General features: G+C 39.6%; 2 protein-coding genes across 2 annotated transcripts; one reads left to right on the top strand and one right to left on the bottom strand.

The window, feature by feature from the left end:
• The first annotated feature begins 4,571 nt into the window (after positions 1 to 4,571).
• On the top strand, positions 4,572 to 6,212 carry ankrd34ba (ankyrin repeat domain 34Ba). The gene has a single exon (XM_035668500.1). The coding sequence runs from the start codon at positions 4,572 to 4,574 to the stop codon at positions 6,210 to 6,212; it is 1,641 nt and encodes a 546-aa protein (XP_035524393.1).
• Positions 6,213 to 7,588: 1,376 nt separating this feature from the next.
• oclna (occludin a) lies at positions 7,589 to 17,273 on the bottom strand. The gene is made up of 9 exons (XM_035667330.1): positions 17,219 to 17,273; positions 16,145 to 16,233; positions 14,580 to 15,243; positions 14,314 to 14,481; positions 11,318 to 11,448; positions 10,000 to 10,185; positions 9,437 to 9,608; positions 8,430 to 8,471; positions 7,589 to 8,282 (listed from the first exon to the last, which is right to left on the bottom strand). The coding sequence occupies exons 2-9, from the start codon at positions 16,192 to 16,194 to the stop codon at positions 8,184 to 8,186; spliced, it is 1,512 nt and encodes a 503-aa protein (XP_035523223.1). The 5' UTR covers positions 16,195 to 16,233; positions 17,219 to 17,273; the 3' UTR covers positions 7,589 to 8,183.
• Between the last annotated feature and the right edge of the window lie 1,032 nt (positions 17,274 to 18,305).

Genomic DNA, 18,305 nt, shown 5'->3' with positions numbered 1-18,305 from the left:
CAGCCTTACGTTTATCTGACAGCTATATTTACCTTGCAGATTTTGAGGATATAAAATGTGATGCACAGTAAATTAAACAAGGCAACACTCTATAATAATCAACTTCACCTCAACCAAGCACAACATTAGAAATATAGTGTACATGTTAATGCATCAGTAATGTTTGTTAAATATTATAAATATTATATATATTATAAATATATATATCAAAACTAGTAGTGCAAAAGTGTTATAACACTTTTGCACTACAGTTTTGAATGCAACACTTTTACTTGTGATGGAGTGTTTGTGGTATTGTTATTCTTACTTAAACGTACTACTAGGAGTTTTTAACTGGTTATGAAACAGTCTGACTTTAATTCTGATGCCTCTATATGAGCTACATAAACAAACAAGACCATGAGTGAGAAGCTCTCTCTACATATATAATCTGAATCTGAAATTAACGTTCCTTGTAGCAGCTTTTTCCAAATATTGAAATCAGCTGTTTGGTTCAATGTTGCAGAAGAAAGACAAATACTTGGATCTTGTTTACAACTGTTTATATATATATCATTATACTTTGTTTGCTTACCTTATAATGAAACTATATTGGGATCACAGTTCATCCTGAGGGGAAGATGAACGTGTGAGCCGAAAATGAATGCCTCATCTATCCAGTAAATATTGAGATATTCTTACTTAATAAGTAAAAAAACCTTGACCTGTAAGACAAGAATTCATTAGCATAACGTTAACCAAGACACAACCCTCTGCTAACAATAAGAAACCTGTTGAGTCCTGATTCAGAGTGCTTTAATTAGTCAGTGATTGACCTGAGCGGCAGCAGCAGCAGGGATGAAAAGATGAAAGCGTCGACCAAAAAAAAAAGGCCCGGCGTGGTGATTAAATTCATACCACCTCCACCTCAGCTGTCAAACACGGTGCAGGTGGTGTTTTGTGTCGGACGTGAGTGGCTGCTGCCAGTGGAGACAGCTCGGTAGTGTTCAATGCTGATGTCACTGTTGACGGCAGCAGCAGGATGAAGCAGAAGAAGACAGTCTAAACTGCAGTAGAGGAGTGAAGATGGTCCGGTTATAAATGCGGCATCTCAAGGATATCAGGCCTCTGCTGATGTCTGAGTCACTTATTGACTGGAAAAAGTGTTTTCTACCAAATTTTAAAGGGACATTGTGAAAACAGTATAAAGCCAACCTGTGGCTCTGGTGTTACAACCTATCGTGACGTCCCCCATTGGTTTGTGGAGTACCCGTTTTAAAGCCTCCAGTTTGGCGTCGAAATCTTGTTTTCAACGCCAAACTGGAAGAAGTGGAAGAAGTGACCACATTTGGACTTCAGAGTCACACACCTTCTTGTATTACAACTAAACACTAAAATATGTTTCTGACAACATTTGAGGTGAGAAATGGTCAACGCAATAACAGAATCTTGATTCGTATTTGATTTGTATTGAAGTTTCCTGCGTCGTGTGAATCACAAGGTAGCCGCGCCCTAAAGCAGTTAGGTCTTTGTTGAGCTCTAAATGGACGAGTCAGGTACTAGCGATGAACAGGTCGGAGCGGGGGATGGAAAGGAACTGAGAACTAGAGACTTCGAACAGGAAACGCGAAAACTCATCAGGAAACTGTTCATAATAAGTGAGAATAAGGGTCATTGTCTCATGAGAGTAAATGCAATCTGACTTCTTTTTTGCAACCAGTGGTGTTGCCCCCTGCTGGCCATTAGAAATGATGCAGGTTTATTATTCCGTCTATGTTATTTCGTCTCAGGCTTGGGAAATTCAAATGATCAGGAAATTATTGTTCAAACTGTTTCTGTGGAATATTAAAGAGAGTTTACCAGCAGGGAGGGTATAATTAAAGGCACTATTGAGTTGCATTATGGGAAGTGTAGGGTTTTTGGTTCCGATCAGGAAATCTCGCCCCTCAATTTCCACAATTTAAAAAATGTTAAATGCTCTTTAAAAATGACTTAATGTATATAATGGGCTCAATTTGTTTTTTTAGGACCTTTTCAATCATGTAGAAGTGTACTCGAGTGTGTGTCAGTACACAGTGACATCACTGTGGGGTGTGGCTACATTTATGATGCTGGTAGTGGTCAGAGGTAAAAACATACATTCAACCCTACAGCACAGTGAAAACCTGCTTTTCAACTATTGTTAAATTAGCTTAAACTAGCTTACTGTACATTCCTACGCCGTTCATCCGATGTGGATTTAAACACCATAAAATTAAAGCTTAAACCTGCACTTTAAAGGATAAATCTGAAATTTTTCTATATTTTTCTTATTGTGAACAAATCTCATAAAAAGACCTACAGACCTTTGAAAATGGGTCTCAAATATATAGTTTTTTTATTTTTTTAAATGGCTCATTAATTTCAGCTCAGCTGGTCACTTTAATTTTTAGCAAATGTTCTTCAAACAGGAGGAAATAGTGCTTTTGCTAGGGACTATTTACAGTGGTGAATTAATCTACAATTGTTGCTTTTGATCTTTTGATCTTTGTATTTACTGACAAGAGACATATAGAATATCACCGCACTGTTTCCCCTTAAATCAAACTGGAGTACAGGTTGTTTGTTAAAAACATAAAGCAGTGTATTGATTTATTACTATGTGGAAACTAGAGCATTGCTAATAGCAACACATGCTATAAATACATGCTGCATGATGTAGGACACTGATCATCATGTGATTTCAGTTACATAGTGCAGAATGAGGGCCACACAAGTACAGGAACACACGTTTGATCCAACATACGGACACACAGTATCTGGTGCATTTAAACATCTGCAGTCAAACAGATGGCAGACAGATTTTAGCAAGAGCTCACCTCATCTATTTGTGTTATATTTGATTGACGTTAGCATCAACTTGACACTGATTATTGTCGTTATTTTACTGTTGTATTGTATTTTTCCTTGCTCGTTTAATTTTTAACCATTTAAAAAAACATCTTTTGTTATGAGACAAAGATGACTCTAATTCTTCTTATGACACTTCCTGTGTGTCATTCATTGTCATAACAGCTCCATTTTTGGTCGCTACAGTAGAGATTCATGGGCCCCACACAAACACGCTTGCTGCTTTGCATACCGTCACAACATACAGAATAATGTCTTTCCTTTATACATGTAAATCCTTGCTGTGTTTCAGTTTCATGGGCTGTGACTCATACAGGGAAAATGTTATGTTACTGTCTGAGACATTGGTAACTGCCACCTTATCTGCTCTAATAGAGAAAAGCAAGGACAAACAGTACAAAGGCTGATAGAAAGTGGCTGCCTCTGCTGGTGCTGCGGAGGACGAGCGTATGAAAGGGAACTGTTGAATGGATCCCATGCAAGCAAAAAGACAAGAACTTTATATGTTCGGCTTTTCCAAAACCTAAAACAACTTGTGTCACATACAAGCAGGTTTAAATTTTATATTTTAAAAACATTTCAAAGACCACTTAAATCAAAACGTATTCATATATTTTGAAGCAATATAGAAACTGACTGCAGTGCAGACGTGATGTGTGTGTGGTTTAGAAGAGGAGATAGGTGTGTATGAAGACAAAACATGTATGTACAAGCAACAGATATTAATATAGTATGGTGTTCTGGTAGCTCACGTTGTACAGCAGTGAGCCCCATATACTCTAAGGCTGCAGCAGCTCAGGTGTGATTGCATGTTCTCTCCTTATTTCCAGTCTTTTTTTTCAACTGTCTCTGTCCATTAAAGGCAAAAATGGCACAAAAAAATGGATAGGCAGCTATTGTTGCACCATGAGCCTTAGGAAGAGGCCAACCAGTTAAAGGTCTTAACATCCATCCAGGCGGTTCTAGTTCCACCACTGTTACAGATAGCCACTATTTAGCAACCCCTCTCGTATCAGAAACGTTACCACACATTAATCATGTCCATTGAACTGTCTTAGACACTCACAAAGACACAGTGTAAGTAAGAGTGGCAAGTCTACAGGGTCATCAGGCGGCAAATTATTTTTTCCTAAAATGGCGAAATCAATCCATGAATGAGCTCGATGTCAAACCCCAACTCATTTTGGCCTCTTTTTTGGTTAATGTAGCTATAGAAGATTTTAGTGTGGTTGTTAAAGGGTTTAAAGTTTTGCGCTCATGAAACAATTCATGACTTGACATCATCCAAAGAACATTTTGCCATCAGGTGCAAATCTTCTCAATAACTGGTGTTTCATAGAGTAGGATCCACAGAACAACCTCCTCTGTACCTGCACCCACAAACTCAACACAGCCCTCTGTAGCAAGCTCACACTGCTGGGCTAACATCAGTCTACTACTGCTATGGTTGTTGTTGTTGTTGTTGTTGTTGTTGAGTCATTACTATGAGTACTATGGGTTCCCTCCACCCACCAGCCCAACCACCCCAGGAGGCCAGTAGGCTTCAGTTGAGTAAACAACAAACAAAAGGAAAAGGCTGATTTTAGGCGTATCTATGAAAATATATTTTGTGCCCTAATTCTGCATAATTTTCTAAAGTATTTTATTTTCCATAGAAACCTGTCCTACTACGTCTCCAAAACCGCCAGCTGGGACCAAGAGGGATGGAGGGAGAGGGCTGTAATCCTGGGGTAGCTATAGATTCAGGTAACCCCTTGCTAAAAGCAGTCTTCCTCCGTCGCCTGCGACTCACACGGCTGCTCCTGGAGGGAGGCGCTTACATCAATGAGAGCGACAGCCAAGGCCAGACACCCCTGATGGTAGCCTGCAGGACCCAGCATACCGACGCCCAGAGCGCCAGCCGGGACAAGCTGGTCCAGTTTCTTCTGGAGAAAGGAGCAGATCCCAACATCCAGGACAAGGAAGGTCGCTCTGCGCTGATGCACGCCTGTCAGGAAAAGGCTGGCACTGAGGTGACGTCTCTACTCCTGGCCAGTGGAGCAGACATTAGCCTGGAAGATCAGTCCGGGACATCGGCGTTGGTGTACGCAGTCATGGCCGGAGACTGGAAGGTTTTGAAGCTGTTGCTCGACACATGCAAGGCTAAGGGGAAGGAGGTGATCATCATAACGACTGACAAATTCCCATGTGGGAAACTGCAAGCTAAGCAGTACCTCAGCATGCCTCCTCTTAGTCCTCTTGATCAGACGGACAAAACTATATCAGCAGCTCCTGCATCCCCGTCTGAAATTCAGCTCATCACTTCCCCCCAGTGTACTTCCTCTTCCTTATGTCCGCCAAAGCCTGTCTTCTCCTTTAAAGAAGCCCAGTCCTGTGGTGTTAGCTCCCATCCATGTTCCCCATCACGGTTTCAAAGGCTCGGCCAAGCGGCGCCGCACGGACTGCAGCAGCCCCTCCTAAGGTTGAACTCTGAGCCCTGGCTAAAGATCCCGGCTTCTCTGCTCAGCCAGCAGCCTCATGCGACATCGCCTTTAGAAAACGGTAACCAAACTGAGGACCTCTCTCTCAGAATTCCCAAACTGGATGAGGACAACAGCACAAATTCAGCAACTGCCGCCTTCAAATGGTATGAAGGAAGATTGGCGAGGTACAAAGGACTTGAAGGAAATGCTAAGAATGAATGTGGCAAACAAGTTGGACCAAAAATGTCCTTACCAGGTCTCCTATCATCCCACTCTGCCTCCCACCCTAACCTCCATTCTGTAAACCTTGGAACAGATTCAATCGCCTCCTCTTCCTCCTTTTCTGGTGGCAAAAATCTTGGCACTCCACTTCACAGCATGGCCTCGTCAAGCCTTCATAGCATAATCCAGAGGCGCAAGCTTGGGGCAGACATCTACAGCTCTGACCCCCAGCTCGCAGTAGACATCCAAAATCTCCCTGACGAGTCCCAGCAGAAAGCGAGAGACCTAACAGATGGCAAGAGGCTGGCCCCGTTGCGCTGCTCCAGCACACTGGGCTCCAGGGAGTCACCATCGACTTCAGGCCCAAGCAGGAGAGTCCTGGCTGGGTTTGAGCGGAGAGGGTCTGGAGCCTTCTTGTTGGACCACAACTCCCAGGTCAGACCTAGATCTCTGCCACCTCTGACCCTCAACTCCACCAACAACCCCATCCTTAATGTTTATAACCTCAACTCCAGTGCCGAAGGTAGTTTCTGTGAGAAAGAGCCTGGCCTTAAAAATTTCCTTCCCTCTGCTCCTCCCGGGCACCCGAAAGAGCTGACCAAGAGGATGCTGCTGAGGAGACACTCGATCCAGACCGAACAGTTCAAAACCACCGCTTGAAATTGAGCCAGGAGGGAAGAGATGTTCATCAGTGTGTTTTAATGTGAAATGTTTTTGTTATGTGACGTAGTGTCTGTGTAGTGAAACTCAACGAGGGGAAACCAAAGAGGATATAGAAAAAAAACTAAATATCCTTTGAGTGATGTAACATAAAAACTGCAGGTACCTTTTTCTGCTTCAGTGTGCTGCGTGTTGTCTCTGTGCATGATGCTTCCCTGTGCAGTTTGTACTTGCAGCACCTCCTTAAAGCTGCTTTAAGATTTTTTGGCCACTTGGGGGCAGCAGAGCAAGCTAAAAACACAACATCTGACACGTTCTTTAAGCTAACATGTTTAGCTACAAAAAATACTTTTTAGCTGCCAAATGCTCCATTGTGTTCACCAGCTTGTCTCTGTGTCTTTATTCAATTTCATCCTGGACAGATACTTTATAGTTGGTTAATTCAAGCTTTTTAATGAAAACAGGGCTGATAAGAGTGGAAGGCAGACTTAAAGGAAACAGTATTGTTGATAAAACTCTGGATTGGTCACCTTTCATATCACCTATGAACCATTTTATTCATTGTTAATAGTTTTAAAGGCATAATGAGTAGGATTTCTGTGTTTTAAAACGTGATTTAAAGCTTGCCCCTCCTCCCCCACTCAACAAGAGAAAGAGAGCAGCGGTGGTCAAATGAGCTGTAGAGTAAATGACAAGAGGGAGCAGGATATAAGCTGAACCTTTCTAGCTAAGAAGGCCAACGTGTAATTTAGTTACTAAAACTGATTATACTATTTACCGAAAAACATTAGCTTAAAATATCGACACCACTATTTAAACTTACCTGACTAGCCAATCTTCAAAGCTCAACTTGCCAGGCAATGTCTTTTTTTTGCCATTATAATCCTGGTTACTACATTTTTATAGAGATTTTATAGAGTCCGACCTCACCCTGTGCACTGCCTAAAGGTCAACTTCCTGTAGAAGAAAATACAAGCAGAGGGCTGCAGGGTATGACCCTACAGATACAGACACCACCTCACACTTCTACTGGTTCAAAAGTGATGTTGTTTATATGAGTCTATACATTGTATTTTAGGAGAATCCTACTCATTATGCCTTTAAAGCCAACGTGCAGAATTGAAAATCCCTGACTTTGGTGCCCCCCCCCCTCAGTGGTACTAACCAAACAATTCACTGTGAAAGACAACAACAACACTGCTTCATTTTTCTGCAAACAAAAGCCTTCAGAGCACTTTCAAAGATCTTGTTATTGCTGCTTTACACATAGTGACTCTTAGTCAAGAGAAGTTGAGTGTTGAAAGTGTTTTCACTGCTATTTGCTCAAGGAGTCCCAAATATGTGTCTGTGAGAAACCACTGTCGACGCTTACTGTGTAACAGCAAAAAATGTTTAATAAATGAATTTATTATAATAAAAAAGGTATCACAAATCATTGTAAAAGTACATCACTATGCATTAAACATGCATAATCATTTGTTCTACCATAGATAAAGAAACACCATAGCACACATGTGAATTTGCTTCCACAAATGGCTAAAAACATTAACATCCCACATATTTACACGTTTATATTAAAAATGAGAATGAAAAGACAGTAAAATATGAGCTACTCACGCTGAGTCATTGTGGCAAGAGCTATTAAAAAAACGAACGTGGATTAAGCATCAATTTGTATTCACGCCACAATCTGGTGGCTTAACTCCTCTACTAGATCTTCAGATCACATTCAACAAAATAAATACATCAAACAGTTTTTACGCCACTCATAATACAAACAGCGGCATAATACAAAACAGAATATTTGTTTCTTGTGCCTCCAAACATTTGCAATGTTTCACATCAGCTCGGACAGACTGCGATGTACATCAACGTAGCTCCGTATACAGTTTGCCAGTAAAGCCTCCCCCCAATGGCAGCGAAGCAGATTTAGTCCCTTCTGTCACGTCTCGGACAGGCGTAAAATCTCTCTCAGGCCCTGCGGTCATAATCGCTGACCATCTTCTTGATGTGGTTCAGTTTGGACTTCAGATATTTACACCTGCGCTTCTTCATCTGATAATCTGGAGTCTGTACAGAGGACGGGCATAAAGAAAAGAGACATAATGAGTCATCCAATCAACAGCTTGCAAGTTATATAAAAAAAAAAATTTTTTAAAAATCACCAGTTGCTTTTTTTTTTTTTTTTTAAATGGCTGTAGATTAATGACCACATACCCGTTTCATGTTCTTTATCTTGTTGTACTCATCCATAGCATCCTGTTAGAGAACAACAGTTCATCAGACACACATTGCAAATTAAATTACGTCACAGAAATTTCACATTTAACAATTTTTTTTATGGAAATAAATTATTTATCTCCATCACTAAGAACTTAAGGCAACTTGGAGGCAGCCAAACAACCTATAAACACAACATAAACACTATTGGTAGAACACAGGGGTTCCCAAACTTTCCCAAAGCCCCCAAATAGCTTTAGCATATGGCCGTGGGCCCCCTTTTGCAAGATGTCTTTAAAAACCGATTGACAATACTACAAAACATAAAAAACAACCTTCTGAATATTTATAGATTATTTAAGTAATATTTCCTGACTTTAAATTTGACATTATTAAACTTGATGTTAATCTTAATGCACAGTGGTTAACCTTCATTTCAACCTCTGCCTTGTAAAGTTGATATGGTGAACTTTGCTATTTACACATCCAGCAGACATAAAACAACATCATTCATTTGGACTTCATCTATAGGTCTAATACTGAATATATTCTACCTGTTAAATGCTCCACTATATTCACCAGCTACTTTCTAACTATCTGCTATACAGTGAGTTTCACAGCTGGGAGATTCAATTTGTGGGCTGTAAAACCAAAACAATGAGTCAAAAGAGGTTAAAACGCTCTGTAGAGCTGAGGGGAAGTGCAGAGATGGTGATAATTCTCTGTGAGTTTGTCACTACAAGCAGCTCCTTCCACATTTAATCCATTGTTAATATGAAAACTATACGATTAAAGAAGCTCTGACACATTTTAAAGCAAACTACATTCGTGGCATCTCCCGGGTCTTTGCATAGATACATTTTGCTTTCTAATTGGCAATATCTACATGCTTCAAACTGAATTAACAAAATATTGGACAGTAGTTTGAGTGCTTGAAGTCATATGAATGAATATAAAGCAGTGAATAAATAAATATCAAGCAGTGTTTCCCTGTCGGCTCTCACCAGGTACTGCGGGCTGCCCTCCTGCAGATCATCCAGCTCTCGGTCCACCTCCGACAAACTCTTATTGATGGCGTCCAGCTCTGCCTGCAGATCCTTGTACTCGAGGTGGTCGCGGTCAAATTCATGCTTGTAGTCGTTGCGAATCTGCTCAGTGGCTATTGGAGGGAATTCACTGAAGCAGAAAAACAAAGTTTACAATTTAAATTAGAGAAAAGAATGTATAAAGTAATCAACTAAGTTAATTAATCAAGTAAAAACCATTTTGTGCTTCTTTAAACTTCCACTGCACTACATTTATCTGGTTTCTTGAGTTACTTCGTTTATTCAAATTTCCAAAAGTGCAAACGCCACAAAAATGTTCATCACATCAAGTAATTTGTGTCTGTTATTAGTTAAGGTAAAATAAAACAGAAGTAAAAACAAAAACAAAAAATCTGGTGAGTCAACTAGTTTTCTAAAAATAAGGAGACATTTTTCTTGTGACTCTAAAGCAAAACTTTATTCACTGATTTTGGTCCAACTGGACAATATTTTATGGAGACATTAGTTTAATTTCTTCCTACCGGTCAAAGTCTTCATCGTCCAGCTCGTCTCCTGAGGAGTTGTAGTCGGTTTCGTAGTCCTGTCCGTCAGCGCGGCGCGGCCGGCCTGCGCGTCTCTTTTTGGGCCTTCCAGCCGAGCTGGCTAAGTCCGAGTTACTGCTGTAGGGAACGCCATTATGCAAAGGCGTGGCCTCTTCCACTGCAGGCCTGAGGGACAAATAACAGAACAGCATTCATACTGTTAGATTAAGTATACAGAACAAATTAATAAATATAAAAAAACAAACAAAACTCCTGTTACTGTAATTTACAGTTGACCATAGCTAGACTGTGGTGCATAATAGTGTCTGTAAATCCAATAAACTGCTGAATGTATGCCAGTTTCTAAATTCAAATGTTTCCACTCTTCATTTTTATGGAGGCGTAGGAGGAAGTAACACACGAGCTATCTCGGTTTATGATGTACCAGTTCATCCTGGATGAGTATGCAGGTCAACAATGACTTCCTGCTTCGCTCACTTTGTTCCATAATCAGCACGAAAGTATTTCACTTAGTTTCAGTGTTGCAAGAAAAAGTGATTAATGAATTTCTTACATTAGTGGCCTCACAAGAAGCTATGTGCTGTATGTGTATGTATGTGCGTTTACTGACTCCTCCTTGTAGAAAAAAAAAAAAAATCAGGTTTACATTTTTGCAACAAGTTCCAGCAAGCTTTAACCGCTCTCAAGCTGCATCCCAACTCCATACTGCACACTAGTTACATACATACATTTTTTTTTATATATATTTGGCAACTTTCCTGTGTTGCATTCAGGGACAGTTAGGACAGTTAGTACCCATTAACAGCACTCACAACGTCTCATTATAACGCCCCCAGTTTGAATAAAACCAGGTACCTTTTTGTTGCCTGTCACCTTGCTTTCTCCCCACCTCTCTCTACTGTGAGCTGTCACATAATAAAATAAATCTTTAAAAATGTGCATGTAGTATTGAATGGGGACACAGAGTAGCTCAAACTGCTGCACAGACCTGTAACACAGCATACAGAGCATCACACCAGAGCTGCAACAATTAGTCCATTCATTGTCGACAATTCATTTAATCAGACTATTTTAATAATCAATTGTTTTTTTTATTCTCTGATTTCAGCTTCTCAAATGTGAATATTTTCTGGTTTCTTTAACTTCTTTATCTATTTTTTTGGCAACAACTAACTGATGCATCAAGAAAATGATCGACAGATTAATCAACAATGAAAATAATCGCATTCAAACACATCTATCCTTTGTCGCAGCAGTTGTTTATCCCAGTGAACGCAGCGCGGGTCATTATACTCACTGTGGGGTGTAACTGTAGGGGGGTTTGTCATAGTTTGTGCTCTCGTCGTCCAGGTAACTCCTGGAGCCTCTCAGCTTATCAGGGTAGTCTGATATCGGGAGCACCTCAGGGCTACCGGACACGTTGTTCACCTTTAGGGAGAAATTCACTCATATTATACACATATATATCAATAAATAACATTTATTTTATATAACGCTTTACCAATGGTAACAAATAGACAATAACAGAAACAGCAAAGGCAATAAAAACTACTATATCAACTGTAAACAACATACATGTCAATATTACACGCCAACAGCTCAAGCTACAACTGACTTCATTCCAAAGATATTCAGTTTAATATGATATAAAACAGAGAAAAGCAGGAAATCTCCTTATTTGAGGCTGAAAAAAAATGTTTTTGAATGAAAAATCACTTTGACTAATCAATTCGTCAGCCAATCATTGCAGCTGTAATACATTTTAAAGGACCAGTATGTAGGATTTACTGGCATCTAGTGGTGAAGCTGCAGATTGCAACTCACTGTATTCAACCCGGGAGTGAGAACGTGCTGTGAAGTGTGAAGGAGAAACTACGATGGCTGTGATTAAAAGATTAACTGAACGGACAACTATTTTATCATTTAAATAATCTTTCTAATAACCAAATGTTTGCTAGTTTCAGGTACTCAGTTGTGAAGATTTGATGCTTTTCTTTGTCGTACATGATAGCAAAGTGAATATCTGTTGGACATTTGAGAACTTTACCTTTATATAGGGAATTATAAACAGGCATTTGTCACAATTTTCCCGACATTTCATGCACAAAACTCTCAATCTTTAATCAAAATAACTCTTATCATATACCCTAAAATGTATGACTTCTAAAATGTGTTGCTCCACAAAAGAAATACAATCCTTATAGAAAATATAGCTGCACCCAAATCCAGCTATTGGAAATGATCCACAGTAAAAACTCTGTTACGGGTGGCTCCCTCCAACAAACACATTGGATCTCTACCAACTCTGGTATGATGAGCCTGCATGGACTTGTCCTTTGAAAATGTGAGACATAATTGACCTACACCCTGCTGCACACCTCCAAAACAACATGTATGTGCTGCAGGTCGCCGCAGTCAGCACTTTCAGACGGGTTCCCACAAGCTGCAGAGAAAACTGCCTCTGGTTCCCAGTATCATGTTCCTCTTCTGGTGTTTTGTGTCTGCTAACTGGTGGGTTTTAAGGTTTGGAGTACCGGTCCGACCTGTTCTTCCTCTTCGTTGCTCTGCAGTGAACTCAGCTGCGAGGACTCGGCTGTGCTGAATGTCATCATGACTCCCAACTATTAACAGAATGACTCACCTACTCATCGCTACTTGTGAGGGGAGGTCAAATGTGAGAGTTGTTGCAAAGACGCTCCTGAAAATAGCTTGAGAAAGCATGATTCATCCTGCAATGTAAATGCTTTTGACATTTGAAATGTTTTGACTATACCAACAACAGGAAGTCCAGGTTTTTAAATCGCTGGACTACGACTGAAACTGTCATCTGTGTACATGCCACACCTTGAAACCGAGCACAGGGAGAAGGCGCTCATTGCACCACACTTCCCCTCCCCCCAGATAAACAGGTGACTGACACCAAACAGGTTGAACCACTTCAGCTGATGCACACTCGACTGCCGTGCTTCAGAGGGGAAACACACACTTCAGCTCAGAGCTTTTCACATCAGCTTTAACCAATGTTTCCAGTTTAAGGCTGAAACTAGCCATTATTTTCTAAATCGATTCATCTTATGATTGTTTTTTCAATTAACTGATTGATTGTTTTGTCTATAAAATGTCAGGAAAAACAAAAGGCCTGTTTTCTTATGGTTATTTAGTGGGGACAGTGCACATTAATCAGCACTGCAGTTTGCACTTCAGTGTAAATGTGACGGAGTTAGCTAATAAGCTAATTTTCATGCGTAGTCCCTGGGCAGGTTACAAAAAGTAGCGCCTAATGTCATCAGTAAAAGGTTTAAGTTTTATATTGAAAATCAATCAGAATGTTTTCAATTACATCTATCGCAATCACAAACAGAATCAATAATATACTTACTGTGGTAAATTTTAAAACAAAGAAGAGTTGTCAGTGACAGTCAGGGCATAAAACCACTGAGCTATTTGATCTTTACCAAATCAATACTAGATCAACTAGACTAGATAAAAAAATGTTTAATGGATTTGGAGAATCATGACGGCCCTACAGTTAATACAACCTTACATTTGAGAAGCTGAGGACAGCAAACATTTGGTCATTTATCTTTCAAAATTATTATTCACTTAATAATACAGTTGCCAATTAATCTCCTGTCAATCGACCAATCAATTAATCAACTACTTGCTTCAGATCTATAAATGTTCAAGTGAATCGTCGAGCAAAAAGGCAGAAATATGTCTAAGACAAGGATTTAATTCCATTATTTATTTCTTCAATAACTTCATATAAAACCCACTCCATCAAAAGGAGCAGAGAGAATCTATTATGTTCTCCCTTCTCAAAATAATATTATAAATGGTCCAACAAGCATTTGCTGCTTCTCTCTTTTCTGTCACTGTAAACTGTCTTTGAACTGTCTGTCGGACAAAACAACAACATGAAGGTCATCTGTGACTTTGTCTTCCCGGAAACGAGATTTTTGTCCTCGACATCCGCATCTAACACAGTGTATGAGTGTATTTAGGATATTGTGACGCAACATTTTACAACATTTTATGACATTTTACAGACTAAACAGTTCACTGATTTATTGAAAAATAACATGTAGATGAATCCATAATGACAGTGATTGTTCAGTCGATGAAATGTCGTAAAAGATTTTGTCCAACCAACAGTGAAACAGAGAAAAGCAGCAAATTCCTGGAGAAGCTGGAAGAAGAGAGTGTTTATCACGGCGACCGATTAATCAATGAAACGACTAACTGTTCCATCTCTAGTTAAGTCGAACAATCCAACAAAGCGCCATCACTCACCCATGCCTCTACATCCCCAGGTGGCTCCATCTCGTCCACAACCTTCACCCTCTTCCACAGAATGTTGCTCTTGCCGTAGTTTTGGATTTTCTGGCGAGTCTTCAGAGCGAAAACGAGCATGATGATCAGAGCGATGGCGACCAGGAAGCCCAACACCACAGCGATGGCCTGGATTTACAGTGGAGTTAAGAGTTACGAGTTACAGAAACAGAACGACTACGAGATTTAAAAAAGGCATTGAGGGATATAAAAAGAGAAGCGCTCACCTCTTGTGGCTCCACGACGCAGTAGTGGTACAGATACTGGTTGACGAACATCCCTGAGGGCTGCGGTTGTTGGTACTGAGCACACAGACCAGCAATCTGGCTGCCGTAGGCCGACCCGGAGGACTGAGCCATCGGGTTCACTGCTACCAAGTACACTATGGCGGCGATGAGCATTAGCATAGCAAGGATGGCGGAGATGATGATCACTGCTAGGTAGAACTTCCTGCTCTCCGATAGGCTCTGGTGAGACACGATGATGATGAAGATGGCCAGGGCCGCGATGAAGGACATGGCTGCCATGGCAATGATGAAGCTTTTGCCTGCTCTGGGGTCGTTGTAATTCCCTCCAATTCCACCGTAGCCGTAGTTGTTCCCAGCTCCGTATGCACCGCCACCAAAGCTGCCATACCCACCGCCGCCATAGCTTCCTCCTCCATAACCTCCCCCATAGCCTCCTCCCCCGTACCCGATGCCCCCAAATCCACCCAGGGCACCCTGACTGTCCCAAGCCAGCGTGGAGGCGACGCAAGCAAATATGGCGACGGACATCACGATGACCATGATGGACATGATTTTGAGGATGCCCGGTGGCGACGTCCAGCGGTAGAAATGCTGGAACTCGTCATCCGGGTAGTAGGAATAGGCCGGCTGGGGAGGGACGTTACTAAGAAAGGGAATAACATACTTTAACTGGCTGAATTTCATAGTAAAAGCATAAAATTAGATAAAGATTTGAATTGTATGAACCACTGGAATAAAAACAACACTACAATACTTTATATATTGGGCTAAATCAAGGTTATTAACATTGGGGGGGCATTGAGAGTCACCACTTGAGACTCATTTTCCACAATTCTTTGCATAAATTCACACATTTAGAACATTTTTGATTTTTCACATTTTTGACGACTAAATTGAGATTTGAATTCACATTTATAATCTCTGAATCCACAAGATGGCTGCCCCGTTGCTTACTGTTTACTGACTTTAAAAACAAACCTAGCAACCAGTAGTAATGCAAAGATTTCTTAAATATATTACAGAAATATTTTACTTTGAAAACTCAAAATCTGTTTAATGTATGTTTTGTATTTTGTACAAGTATCTATCTGTCTGTCTGTCTGTCTGTCTGACTTTATGACATTTGAATTAGTTAAAAACTGGACTTTATGGGGTTTTTTTGGTCATTAAAATATATTCAAGTAGCTCAAAGTCAAAGTGTAATTTCTAATTCTAAAGTTAAGTAAAGTTAAAAATGAAAATTGGTGGTGAAATTTAAAAAAACTAAGATAAAAAGTTCAAAATTGAACATTTGGGCAATTAATGATAATAAATAGACTCGACTACAAAGTTAGGTTTTCAAAGTAAAATAGTCAAATGTCAGTAGTATTTAAATTTTCAACATAAAAGTATTCAGTAATGGTTAAATTTCACAACAAAAATCAAATGAACGTGGCCTTTCTCTGCTTCCATATAGAGGGTGTTCGTACAGTCTGTCATTATCTGAAGCTCATTAAATGAATCAACAACAATAAGTTTAACTGTATTGATTGAAAGAGACTCACTATCCATCTGACTCATAGGGAGGCGGACTCCCGTTGGGCCTGGAGGACATTACTGCTGGATCCACTGGGTGCTGCTCTGTGGAAAGAATCTGGAAGAAGGTTTCTATCGTTAGGACAGATTTAATCAATAAAACATATTTAAAATACAGCTGCAGTTAATGATTATCTTCTTTATATATTCATTTTGTCTGTAGAGTATCAAAAAAATTGTGACCTTGAAGAACTTTGTGTGTTTTGTTCCAAGAACATCAAAAAAATAAAGATATTAAGTTTACTGTTTGCCAGATATTTTAATAATAGATCCTTTTCAAATCATTTTGAGTAAATTTTAAAGAAAATTCTCTAATTTCAGCTTCATACATGTGAATATTTTCTGGTTTCACAGTAAACTGAACATCAGCGATGAACAGCGATAAACATTTTCCATGTCCATTTTCTGACATTTTATGGACCAAACAGCTAATTAATTAATTAACAAAATGATAGACAGATCAATTAATAATGAAAATAATCGTTGGTTGCAACTTTATACGACATAAAACAATAAAAAGGCAGCAATTCCTCACATTTATGAAGCTTGGACTGAGGAGATTTTGAGTATTTTTGCTTTAAAATGCCTTAAACGATGAGTCCATTTAAAAAATGTCGCCGATTATTTCCCTATCAATCAACAAATCGATCAATGCTTTCAGCTTCGTTATGAAATCATACACAACCGACATAAAACAAGGTGCGATTTAAAACGGCCATTTTCGATACCAGACCTGGCAGCTGTGAAACTGAAACATCTCATGTCAATAAATCCACAAATGTTCCCGTTTTACCCAAATAAAGAAACAACCATTATTCCCACTTTATTGTAGGTTTTATTCTCATTAATCCCGCACTTTTCACGCAATTTAATCCCCATTATTTTGACAACACAGCTGAGGAAATGCTGTTTGAGGAGATAATTGATTTTAAACCCGTATCCAACAACACACCTGTCTGCGTCGTGGTTACAGGTATTGTACAGGTAACAGTTATTACACATATAACAGCAGTGAGTGGAAGAAGCCTTCAGTGTAAACTCACCTGTTGTCTCTGCTCTGTCTCTGCTGTCTCTCTCTGTCTCTGTCTCTGCTCCACCTGAAACGTCTCAACTGAAACTGCTGCTGATAAAAACAACACAGGCAACACCCAGGTGAGCCCCGCCCACTCCCTCTTACAGGTGTCACATTACGTAACAACACCGGAAGTCCACGCGGAAATACCTGGAAATGCTTCATTGAGAGACACAACAGGCTCAGGTTTTGGTATATTACAGTCTGATGACGAACACTATAGACAAAGACTATTTTTAGCTTGATAAGGAACAAACGCAATAACATTTGTTCTGATTGGTCTAAAACCTTGAAATTTGGTACCAGTACACTTTGGGCGAGTGTCTAACAGGGCAACTTTTAGGTTTAGATAAAAATGGAAAATCACAATTTTATTAGTGGTCAAAGTTCGGATTTATTTAAAAATGAGAAAAAAGTTAATTAAATGTTTTTTTTACACTGCATATTTGTGCATACCTTTGACATTTAACTTGTGAGTTTATAAATTTCAAATACTTGATTGTTCTCCTTATAGTTTCTGAGATACAGCCTTTTTTTAATCACACTACATTTAGTCTTTGGGCACAAGGGACTGCACTGTTTTTCCTAAAATGGTAGAAAATGCCCCAAATAAGCAATAAAAATGGAGTTTAATTTAACTTTATTCTGCTGAGGTTGACATTGTTGCACTCTGGTGACTCTTTCTTCCCTTTTCCAGTAAAAGAAACTGTATTCTGAGGACAGAAAGCACCAAACGGTCACTTAAATTATGAAAGAATGTGGACATTTACAGGAACATATTTACAATTACACCTGATAACATAAGAGGAACACCAACCTTATGATTTCATTTACATTCAATCAAGAGGTCCAGTGTGTACAGTGGTGTGACGAAGATTATATAAGAGATGTTTATGCACTTTGGATATTTAAGGGAATATAAAGTACAAAATATTTAATCTGTGAAATGGTAGAACAGTGTTACAACATAACAGACAACATTTAAAACTCTACTACAGATTCATCGAACAGTTGCATATAAAAACAGAGACAGTGTGCAATTAAAACAACGCAAATAA

Source organism: Morone saxatilis, unplaced genomic scaffold, assembly GCF_004916995.1.
Source record: "Morone saxatilis isolate NCDOM2014 unplaced genomic scaffold, NCSU_SB_2.0 Contig21, whole genome shotgun sequence".
NCBI classification, from domain to species: domain Eukaryota; kingdom Metazoa; phylum Chordata; class Actinopteri; family Moronidae; genus Morone; species Morone saxatilis.
Note: the sequence above shows the minus strand (reverse complement) of the source record. Positions and strands in the feature narration are given on the sequence as shown.

What these genes read in the sequence shown, in the direction of transcription:
- ankrd34ba (XM_035668500.1), top strand. Translation starts at nt 4,572, where the DNA reads ATGGAGGGAGAGGGCTGTAATCCTGGGGTAGCTATAGATTCAGGTAAC.
- oclna (XM_035667330.1), bottom strand. Translation starts at nt 16,194, where the DNA reads ATGTCCTCCAGGCCCAACGGGAGTCCGCCTCCCTATGAGTCAGATGGA. An exon ending in CTGGGGATGTAGAGGCATGG is followed by an intron (nt 11,449 to 14,313) that starts GTGAGTGATGGC and finishes TTCTCCCTAAAG; the next exon opens with GTGAACAACGTGTCCGGTAG. An exon ending in GACGATGAAGACTTTGACCG is followed by an intron (nt 9,609 to 9,999) that starts GTAGGAAGAAAT and finishes TTTCTGCTTCAG; the next exon opens with TGAATTCCCTCCAATAGCCA.